This window comes from Merops nubicus, unplaced genomic scaffold, assembly GCF_000691845.1.
Source record: "Merops nubicus isolate BGI_N331 unplaced genomic scaffold, ASM69184v1 scaffold51211, whole genome shotgun sequence".
Lineage (NCBI taxonomy): Eukaryota > Metazoa > Chordata > Aves > Coraciiformes > Meropidae > Merops > Merops nubicus.
Genome location: NW_008587272.1, coordinates 1 through 11,924, shown reverse-complemented (window position 1 = coordinate 11,924; position 11,924 = coordinate 1). Strand labels below are relative to the sequence as shown.

General features: G+C 38.6%; 1 protein-coding gene across 1 annotated transcript; it reads right to left on the bottom strand.

The window, feature by feature from the left end:
• Nucleotides 1-1,144: 1,144 nt before the first annotated feature.
• LSM14A (LSM14A, SCD6 homolog A (S. cerevisiae)) lies at nt 1,145-10,449 on the bottom strand. The gene is made up of 8 exons (XM_008948848.1): nt 10,310-10,449; nt 9,137-9,259; nt 7,179-7,355; nt 6,814-6,876; nt 6,342-6,521; nt 4,677-4,848; nt 3,595-3,823; nt 1,145-1,808 (listed from the first exon to the last, which is right to left on the bottom strand). The coding sequence occupies exons 1-8, from the start codon at nt 10,374-10,376 to the stop codon at nt 1,785-1,787; spliced, it is 1,035 nt and encodes a 344-aa protein (XP_008947096.1). The 5' UTR covers nt 10,377-10,449; the 3' UTR covers nt 1,145-1,784.
• Nucleotides 10,450-11,924: the final 1,475 nt, after the last annotated feature.

Sequence of the window (11,924 nt, the reverse complement as noted above, 5' to 3'; positions counted from 1 at the left end):
TTTAGAGTTTTAAAAAAAAAAAAAAAATAGAGCAACCCTCCGTTGAGGGGAGCACGGTGGAGCGAGGGGCGCGGCGCCGGCCCAACTCCCTGCGCGCCGCCTGCCGCCCCTATTTACAATTCATCGCGTTTAAATAAGCCCGGGACAGTTATTGCAACGGTACAGCACGCGCCTCTGCGGCCAGAGACCCCACCGGAGGGGCGGAACCGCGACCCGCGGACCCCAAAAGGCGTCGTTGTTAACATGCAAAAAAACATTACTAAACAATATTATCTAACGTCTACGGCTGCCAAGTACTTGACCTTAATAAGGAAACCAATTACAAAATACTTCCTTGTAGTGCTATACAAAAGTTATAAAATTAAGATTCTATCAACCACTTTTAAATATTCCAATTTTCCAACAGTGCAGTTTTCCACATCTTTATCACCACTGAACATTTTGAAGTTAAAAAAAAAAAAATCAACAAATTAGATCAGAATGCTTTAATCTTTGGATCCCTTTATTCCTGTGGCCTTCATATACATATACAGACACAAATGACCAGGTTTCTATTTCAGCGTATCAAAAAGTTGAAACTAGTTATTCAGAATTGGCAAAAAGTCCATACTATGTCATTTGTGACTTCACGGTCTTAGGACCAGTCTCTTAATGTCTCCAAGCTATGGTCTATCAAAATGCAAACAACTTCAAACACTAAGAATTCTTTAAATTGCTTATGTCTACAGGTATTACAACAAAGTTAACATTTCAAGAATTGACAAATGGAGACGTACTCTTGTCCCAGGCACTCCAGGAGAACCACAAACTCATGTGCCTGGTCCATCATTAAAAAAAGTTAATAATTATCACTAAGTAAAATTAATTGTAAATTTTGACATATGAAAATTTATTTTCTCCTTATTTGAAAATACCTCCTTAACTTGGTCAAATCCTGTGATATGCCAGAAACTACAAAAATCAAATTCTTGCAATAGAAGTGAAGAGTCTATCTAGTTTTGTGTAATGGAAGAACATTTTCAAATCTTCATTATAGTCCAAATACAAAATCAAACATTTAAGCCTGAAAAGCTGCTAAAGAAAAAAACCCATCTAATTCAGTGTTCTTCAGCACATCAGCTTTTGCAATAACACAGTATGCTCTCCGACTTAAAAATGTTTATTCTTTAAAAAATTAGTCGCTTTTTATACAGCTATACAAAGTTTGTAATGTTTCTTTGGCAATGGGATATAATGGAATTTTACAACTATATAAAAAGTTTCCTTTGCCTAAGAAACAGTATTTACTGTGTGTACATATCTGACTGCCCAAGCAAGTTTCCTACTGTCCAGCACCCTAGTTGATAAAAGTACAACTATCTCAAAAGGGATATTACAGGATTTCCAAAAAACAACCTTCAGTGGATCAAAACACTCACAGTATCGACGGCCTTCTGCATACAATTGTCCTTACAACTTGAAGCAATTATCAAATACAGTTTAGTAATAAGAAAAATCCTTTCAGTGATGAAAAAATACTTAAACTCCATCGAAGTACTGCTTTACAATTAACTATACATAAGAAATTACTTATCCTTCTGTCTCAAATATATTTAATGCTCACTGTTTTCAGAGATGGCCATTTTTCAAAAGTAACTGCATTACACCCCTTTGAAATTAAATAGTTAAATCCCAGTGCTGGTGACAAGTATACAGCAAATTAACTTCATTCTTTGCAGAGATTGAAACTAATTCTCTGGATCAAGACGATCTAGACGTTCCTCTGGTTTCAGCTTTCATGTAGACTATGCAGCAACTTTGTTGTCTTTCTAGAAGGAACAACAGTAGAATGTTAGGGTTAATTTGCAAAACAAAAATCACAAATTAATCTGGACAGCAGCAGCAGATGCACTGCAATGGCTACTTCCCACCTTCTGGTTGCCCTGTGTGACTGGCTCAGCACCCAGTCACAACACCCTCAGCCTGGCACCTGCCGAGGCAGCTCCTCACTCTGACTACATGCAGGGAGGCTTTGAAATTATTTCACTCAAATTTAAATCTCTGCTCTTCAACCCCTCATTTCGATTCATTTTCAGCTACCAAAAAATTTACAACACAGGTCTAATTGTTGCAAACTAATGGAGGAATAACTGAGGAACAGTCAGAAATATTCTGAGATGAAAAAGACCCCTGCATCCCTCTTTTTTTAAAATTATTTAACTCTTCCAACAGAAAACAATGATCTTGTGCAGCAAAAACAACTGCTCATGCAGTAAACTACCAGAGGAAGTTCTGTCCCAGGCAGCACAGTAAAAGTCTCCATTTGCTTGCACCAGTGTGGTTAATTACATTTGTTACTGGTTCTGAGCAGCGTGTCAGTATTAGATCTGTTCCTTAAGCTAATGTCCAAGCTGAATGCATACACTTAATGCCATGAAAAACAGCTTGCACTGAAATTATTACGAGATTTTGGTTTTACAAGCAACAGAGCTGATCTGCAGAATCTGTATGATCAAGGGGGTTTCATAAAGAGAACATCTGATGTTGTTTCCAAGAAAAAGGAAGTGCACGAAGACACCACTAGCCCAGAATACACCAATTTACTAGCTGGGGCTGACAACTGAGCTCATCCTTCCTCCAAATAGCTGGCAGGAAGAAGAGTTAAGAGCTTCAACAGGAAACAGAGAAATGGATGTCTTAACAGAGTTGCAAAAGCAACAAATTGCATAACTCTGTGAAAGAAGATTCTGCTTTTTAGCCATCACGGATCTTGCAGAATAAATCACTATTTCTGTGCTTACATGAGTATGAAAGCATCAGGATACCTTAGTTAGCAGACTGACACAGTGGCCTGTGCATAACGCTTAAATCTTTATTCATATGCTACTAAAAATAAAGTAGCAGTACTTAAATCTTTAAAAAAAACCTCTCTCTATGGAACAGACAGGGGTCTTTTGTTTGTAAGCTTCTATGCCTTATCTCCCACTTTTTACTTAGTGACTGGCTGAAGAAAGTCAATCCTGCCTTACCTTTCCCAACCATTCCATAGTTACAGGTAAAAAGAAAAGTGTGTAACAGGACCTTACAGAACTCAAGTATTTTTTTAGTATTTCTTTTTGCAAAGGGTCATCACTGTGCTTCAGTAACTTCAATTACTGTGTTTTAGGGGTTATATAGGACCTTAGAAGGTGGCCTTGTGCCACCTCATAAACAAAGAGTTAAAAAGTGGCACACTAGAAACAAGTTATATTACTCCCTCTCAATTTTTACATTTTACAATATTACTTTGAAAAAACGCTTCCAGTTCACATTTCTAATACTTGTAATAGATCTACAGAACTTTTACACCTGCAACCCACACACATTCCAGCTATAAAACAAATATTTAGGGCATGTGAAAAAAAGGCAGGTTTTAGTTTTGGTTGCTGTCGATAGTAAGATGATGCTACACAACTAGAATTTCAGCATTAATGTTCTTTCAATTAAGTAGCTCAGAGTACCTGCAAAATACCACTCAAGAAATTCTAGTTCAACATCAAATCTAAAAGCAGGCTTTTTTACCACTAATTTCCCAGAACTGCAGATCAGGCCATAGTAAGATTAAACATATTTTACCCTATATTCAAAGTCAGCAAACTCCCTGCCTCCACGACCTCCTCTGAATCCACCACGGAAGCCTCGGGGGGCAGGGAAGCTGCCCCTTCCACCTCCTCGTCCTCTTCCGCCTCGGAAGCCGATCCCCCCTCTGGCTCTGTACCCGCCGCGGCCGCGGTTGGGACGCAGCGGGATTCCAAAGGTCTCAGCATTCAGCCTCCTCTCCTCAGCCCAGGTGGGTCGCCGCTCCCTGCCACACAGAAGGAGCAAGGACTGTTTTAAAACACACTGCCGAAGGAAGGCTGCTCGACTTAGAACTTCCAGAAAGCCCAACAAATAAAAAAATGACACATCCATCACACCATGAGTCTCCACATTATCCCCTCTGCAAGAATCTAGGGGTCTGCCACAATTCATTTAATGAAAATCAATATGTAACAGTATCATTAATTATATTAGTACTGCTGTAAGAGTTTTGCATATAGAAGGATGCAGTCCGTACCCTCCACACACAGCATCCTATAATGAAATAAATAAGAGCTGTCTCCAGTTTCAAACAAGAAACAAAGTAAGAATTTGCAGCTTTAATCTAGCTGTCAGCACGACAAAACAATCCCCTCAATTCAAAATAGGTCAGTAATCCACATCATCTTGTCTAATAAAAAGGCAACAGCAAAAGAAAAGCTTTAATTTTTCTGAAGTGCTACCTTCCCATTCAAAGAGCACTGCTGGCCAAGATGGTTATGTAATCTACTTAGAAACCATTACCAAAGCACAGTCATAATTGATTTAACTAAAGCTGTAATTTAGTAGCAAAACAAAACAATAAAACGCACTTCAGTAAATCTGGAAAGGAGATTCTCCAGAGTATGTATATTCAGTTCTAGAATTTAAACATTCAAAACATCTTCCTAAGCATGTTATACTTACCCAGGAAAAAAAAAAAACAGCGTTTCATATTCCTGTCTTACTTTTGCCCACTCCATGTGGAAATAAACCTTACTCACTTTCTATTCAAAGCTGACTAATGAGTAGTGCTGACACTACCTTACAGCACAAACGTGCATTAAGTAGACTAACAGGCTTCCCCTTGCAGGCCATACCTATTGTCATCACAGGAGATGTTATCAAAGAAGGATTTGGTTTTGTCATAGTAGCAGTTGGGTCCAAGTGGATCTTCCTCATCTGCATTCCCTTCACTATTTTGTGTATCAACACCTGAGTCACCCTTGTCTTCTCCATTTACAGGCTTCTCTGGTTTCTCAAGTTTATCTTCTGGAAAAAAAAAAAAAAGTAAACAGAATTTTTCCAGACCATCATCATAAACAACAGCAATGTTAACTTATGCCCAGGCACAACAGACAAACTATACTGAATGTGCAAAAATACAAAAAATGCCCAGAATTTAACATAGAAGCCAAATAATTTGACACAAATTAGGATGTTGTGCTGCTGCTGTCTGAGGTTTGATATCCTAGATATTCTCTGTGGGCTTAATTAAAAACAAAACCAAAAAACCCTGTGGTAGAACAGATTCAACAGCCATCTATATTCTACCCTCCTAGCTACCTCCTTTCCAGACTTCAAAGCCTCACTCAATCATTCCTCATAAAAGCCATTCCATGTTTTCACTCTTCCCTGCTACCCTTCTCCTTTGTCTTCTGGCTTTACTGTTATCTCCTCTGAGACACAGGGCCAGTATCCAAGACATTATGCCCTGAACTGACTTAATGTTTCTTTCCTAACAAGACCTAAAGTTCAACTCACTGTTTTGACTGGTACCAATGACAAAGCTGATGGCTCAACAGAACTAGCTATTATGATCTTAGTCTCATTCCCAAATGCCTACAACTTAAACCTTGCCATGCTGTGCACAAGCTTCAGACAGCTCAACCTTTTACACACACGTTACTACTGTCTCATAAAACACTTCTATAGCCCTCCATCATTAGCTTTCCCTTTCCTCTCTATTATTCTGAAAAAAAAAGTATCAACAGTTAACAGTCAATTCAATTAAAAATGATCCAGAGAAAGAAGCAAGCACCAGGAAGTGGGGGGGATTCATATGGGACTCAACTGGTGCTTTTTCCTCTACTCTCAGATCTGACCAGTTATTCCTAACTTTTGTTTCCTGACTTTCAGCCAATCATTTACTGCAACAGAGAACTCCTTATTTTAACCTGCAACAATTTTGTCCAAAAATAGTAGCAGCAGTGTAATGAACAGGTGGTTGGTCACAAGAGAATGAGGTAATTAAAACAGAAGAAAAAAAAAACAAAAACAGAAAAAAATCTTCAGTTTCTTTGCAAGAGTAAAAGCAAAGAATTTCTAGAAACTTCCTTAAATTAAAACTCTCATGCATCCTCCAGCAAAGTTCTGATGCCCAACTCATTTCTGTGATTGCTTTTGGTCTATTAATAATTGACAACATAAAATACATATTTTCTTGTATTGCATCTTTTCCACAACTTAAAAGTAAACTCAGACTATTGAAGTCTGCTCAAGTAATCTGAATTTTTAACCAACGAAGTTGTTAGAACATCACATATAATATTTGCTAGTTAAAATTCCTCCAAAACTCAAACATTGACATAAGTATTCAATTAAACAGATGATCCCAGTTTACTTGTTCATCAATTTATTTTTTTTTTTAATGACTGCAAACAAGACTTCATAGGATAAGTCTTTTGAAAAGTTGTTCTCCAAGGTACAATTGAAACAGCAAGACAGTTTCCCCATGCTCAAATCTAAAGCAAAAATCAGTTTACCTTTCAGTTTAAGTTTATTATGAAATTCTCTATCAATTTCCTCCTTGTTGAATTGTGCATTTGCACTTTCAAAGTCAAAGTCCTTCTCAAACTTCATTGGACCATCCCTCCTAATACCAAATCTTCCTCGGCCCCCTCTGTGACCGCCACGGCCTCTCCGTGCTGAAGGTCCACCTGGAACTAAAAGGAGGGATGTTCCATTTGTTTTTGTTTAGTGGATTTTTTTTCCTTTCATGGGGGTGGTTGCTTTTCTGGGTGGTTTCTAGTGGCTATCCACCAGAAACAACTATGTGATAGCATTCTGAATACATGAATTCTTTATTACCATAATCTGAACTGCAAGATTTCTGATTTTAGAAACAAAGACCTAGCACTTTGCAAGCTATACACATTGTGTTGTATTTTAGCAGACTTGAAAAAAACTTTATGAAGTCTGAAAACAATGATAGCTATTTCTCAAAACAAGATTTACCAATTTGTCGTTTGCTTTCATTTCTGAGTTCATTTTCTGATCTTGAAACCTTGTGTGCTTCAGCTAAAGTTGGAAATAAAAACATGATTTGTTTATCCAATTAAGTATTTTTCACCATACTTTTGTACATAGTTCAGATTTCAAAACAATTCAAACCTATAAAATGAAACAAGTTTAACTCATAAAAGAAAAAAAAAAAAATTTAGACTATACACTTCACTTTAAAAGGAAACACATAATCCAGGTCTCTGCTGATCAGTCTACCAATAGGGGACAGCAGGAAAATTCCTCCAAGTAATCCTTAGAAAGGGCACTTCATTTGTGTATGGAAGAAAATATGCCATTTGAAAGTTATCCAAAGCTACCTCGTCTGTGTTCTTGATTCTCTAAGGATTTTTGGCTAGCAGACACCAAAGGTCTGGTTGGTACAGGACTCCTCCTCCCAACTGGTGCTTGAGCAGGCAAGTGGGCTGAAGCTGTTTGTACTGCTTGCTCCATGGTGGGGCTCCTTCTCAAATGATCTATCTGAGGGCTTGAACGACCTGAGAAACAGACAAAACAAAACCAAAACCCAAAGTTATTTCTCATCTACAAACTGGAGTTACTGGTCTCAACCAATCTAGACTGACAGGTTTATCTGCCTTACCAGTTAAGACAGCTGTGTCCAAAGAAGAAATAAATATTTCTGCACCCTCAGATCCACTAATCCAGAATGAAGGATATTTAGCAATTTCCCTTCCCCCAGTCTAAAAGAAAAAAATGGGTAGGATGATTAATCCCTACCAACCCATCCATGATGTGCATTTAGCTGTGGAATGAAACTTTTGATCTCTTTCCACCTCCCTGGAAAGCCAAGTGGAAAGTGACTGCTCCCAAAGGCAGAGATAGAGTTGTGATCCTGAAATTTCACTGGATCTAGCACACTCCATTGTATGATCACCACAAACAGATGAGCAGTGAGGGCTAGTGCCAGGCATGTCGCAGATGAAGGAGCTATGAAAGCTTCCCCACAAAGTGCTGTTCACAGATTTCAATTTGCAGCATGAGCCAATGGAATGGAGACAATTGATTCAGCCAGACAAGTTTATGACACCATCTACTAGAATAAGACTTAAGTTTCACTAAGTCAAAGAAAAGAATAATGTCATATCCCATTAAAAAGCAAACTAAAACTACAAAAAAGGAAATAAAAAAAGGTCCCTAAAATCAACCATGCAATCTACAAAGATGACATTTTTAAAATCAAAGACACAGAAGCTTGCTGGTGCCCACAGGAAATCTGGTGGCAAAATGTGTGTTAATCTGGAGTATATCACACACATTAAGCCAATCAATCATACAGGTTTTTCATTTACAGAAACCCAAGCTACTCTTTCAACAGAGAAACAGTAAATGCTTAGTATACTTTCCTCACTGCCTTCAATTAATGCAACTAAGTAGAATCTATTTTTGGTAATCCACTCTGCTAATCCTAGAAAACAATTAGAATAGGTGATGAATCTCAACTAGAATTTAGGAAAAAAAGTTTGCTGTAAGTAAAATGTTTTGCCTTTTAACATGACTGCAAAATAGTAGTCATGCTATTAAAATAAAATTTAAAGTAGCGCCAGGTAGCATTAGGGATGTATCTTAGCACACACTTCTACTTGCAGCAATGAGGAGTGAAAGAGTAGGAAATAATGACTTTTGGATTTTGAAGGAACAATCTTAACATGTTTGCATGAAAAGAGAGGGTAAAGGTGCTTAACATTTAATTTCTTTTTTCTTTGCCACTCTAAGCACCAAGAATTTCTTTTGCTTTCTTTTTCCAGTATTATAAACTACTCATACAGTTTATTAGTAAGCTGACTTAACCGTTATGTCACTACCTCTACAATCAGGCCTGCTGTTGATATTACATCTGTAAGTATACATGAACCAAAAAAGTAGTGTTAGGAGTAAAGATTTAAAAATTGTAGGCTGAAAGACTTCACAATTCAATCAGCATGAGGTATCTTGAGTTTTGTGATGCTATCAATAAGACTAGACACTCAATTTACATATGCACCTACTTGCTAACATTACACAGCTGAAGCAAGACCTGCTTCTCCATATGGATGCTTAAGGGTAACAACAGACATGTTGCTAACCCTTACCCATACAGCACGCCAAGACGTAGGAAAACACATTCAACAGCAAGCAGAAAGCCTCTCACCACTGCTTTCTGGCTTCAATACCAAGTGTTTCCATGACAGAATTTAGCTCTTTGGTTAGCTTTTCTGGCAACCACCTAAGTCATCACGGCACAACTGGTCAAAAACCTAAGTTATCCAAAAAGATTTACCTTGAGACATCTGTGTTTTTAGTGATCTTGCATCTGTGGTAAATGCAGAACCAACTGCAGTGCTTTGGGACATGCTAGCACTGGCTGAAGAGTCTGTTCCAAAAGATGTTAAAGAACCTCCTGCTTTGAAAGAAATGATGTTATTATAAAACCTGGTTCAGACTTTTTTCTGTATTTTTTAAAAAGCAGCACTAAATGATTAGTAAAGCTGTATTAGGCAGTTATTCTAAAATACATGTCTGCCATTCCCATACACTTTAAGTTTAATGTATGTAGTTGCAGTAAGTTGGTAAGACTGTACTATCTCAAATTTTTTTCTAAAAGAAATAAAAGAACACTGCTAGTTTTAGAATCACAAGTACTAACATAGCATAGTCATGAGAGCATCTTGCAGATTAATAAATGTTACTGGTATAGATTTCCACTCCATATCTTTTAAACAAAAATATGACTGTCACATCTTATTTGATATCAGGTTATGGCCAATTCTACAGTCTTCCCTTCACATGGCTACCATTTCCAGTACCAGGGCTAATACTGATGCCATAGCAGTTAGAAGAATGCAAGTTCCCACAGGAAAAACTAAAAGGTAGAATAAAACAACTTTAAGAGAAGAATGAAAGTTGGTTGGTGAGTCTCAGAACGCATCATCTGCAGTCTAAAGCAACCAACCCATGCAGCTCACAAAACACTCCAAGTGTGTACTTCATGACAAGCACACATCTCACAAATAGCTGGAGTACTCTGCTGGCATAAGGACTGTGGAATAATCCAGACCCTTGGTTAAGGCACACCCCACCTGGTCAACCTGGAATACTAGGTGTCATCAGCAGAGCCAGGGGGCTTTTGTGGAGAAGCTGTCTCCACCACTTGTAATACATGATGAATGTCATGAATATATACAAAACACAATGAATTAATGAGTAAAGGAACCCTTCCCCACTTCTCCCTCTGAGATAGTCTGTTTAGTTCTCAATAGTAATTGCTTTGATTGGAGCTGCAAAGACTATGAAGAACTCTCTACCTCGGGGCTAAACTGTGGGACTGATACAGACTGAAGACAGATATGCCCTTAGGTTAAGACACTGATGGAATTATAAGCACCGATTACTGTCTATGCACACACATGCAGCCTCACTTACAGGGAAACACCAAATAGCAAAACCAACATACCAACTCCAACAGCGCCGAACTGCTGCCCCACCAGCGGGCTTGGGCTAAACTGACTGTACGCAGGCATTCTGCCAAAAGGACCATAGGACCCCACAGACTGGAATGAAGATGCTGTTGAAGATCCTAGTGAAGACTAAAGACAGAACATACTTGCAGAAACTCATGTTTACATGAAACACAAGAAATAGTACTGCAAGGCAAGAAAGGTAGAATTAGTTAAATTTATCCTAACACCACCACTGTGGCTAATACTTATGCAAGACCTTAACACACAAAGTTGCTTCTTTTGACATCAAGAATTTAACTGCTTTAACACAGAAACAAAGACAGTACAAAAATAATGAATTACACCCAGTACTCCGCATGAAAACTCAAAACTGACAACAGTTAGCAGAAAACTTTTTCACAAGTATGTACACAGTTTAGAAAGTACTTTCACCCTTTGAATATGACAACTTGTAAAAACAGCGCCATAAAATTTTGCAACCTTCTCCCTAGAATCTCAGATACCAGACTCTTCTGTCAACAAACACATAAGCTTTTGTTGGCAAACTTGGAAGACAGCATCTTAGATTTTCCCTAAGTTTCAAAACCCACACCGACAATCAAAGACCCAAACATGCTGGAGGAGGGTGGGGTTATTACTATTATTTGGGTTATCAGTAATGCAGTTTCACAGCTCTCAACTACCACAGACAGAAGGAGCTGCACCAAATCTAGCAAAAGAACTCTGAGGATTGTAAGGGTATGCTGTGAAGTGTCAAGAATTTTATCTTATGGAATAATTACACACTAGAAATGTAAACACTTAAATGAAATTGTCAAGTGCCATTTGAACCAAGAAATTCCATCTTTCTCTCAGGGATGATTTTAAGATACCCATTAAGCACAACCAACAAGCCAAAAGATTTCAGAGATCAATCTCTGTCAGTCCATTTACTACTAAATAACCAATTAATTAACCCTGAAGACTTCAAATTTGGTTTTATTTTCAAAAGGGAATGCTGGTTACTAAAGGGAAAACAATTGCCTTTTAGTATGAAACCTTTTTAAAAACACATCAATAGATGAAACACCTTTCAGGTCACAATCAGCAAGAAAAGTTGAACATGATCCTGGGAACTACCGCCCTGTCAGCCTCACCTCTGTGTGGGAAGATCATGGAGCAGATCCTCCTAGAAGAAGTGCTAAGGCACATGGAGGACAGGAAGGTAATTCAGGAGAGTCAGCATGGCTTTACTAGGGGCAAGTCCTGCCTGACCAATCTGGTGGCTTTCTATAATGAAGCAACTGCACTGGTGGACAAGGGAAGAGCTGTGGACGTCATCTATCTTGACTTTGCTAAGGCCTTTCACACCGTCCCCCACAGCATCCTCCTTTCTAAGCTGGGGAGATATGGGTTCAATGGGGACTGTTCAGTGGATAAGACACTGGCTGGATGGTCACACCCGGAGAGCAGTGGTCAATGGCTGGACATCTAGCTGGACAAAAGTGACCAGTGGTGTCCCTCGAGGGTCTGTACTGGGACCAGTGTTGTTTAACAGCTTCATCAATGGCATAGACAGTGGCACCGAGTGCACCATCAGCTGGTTTGCTGATGATACTGAGCTGGGAG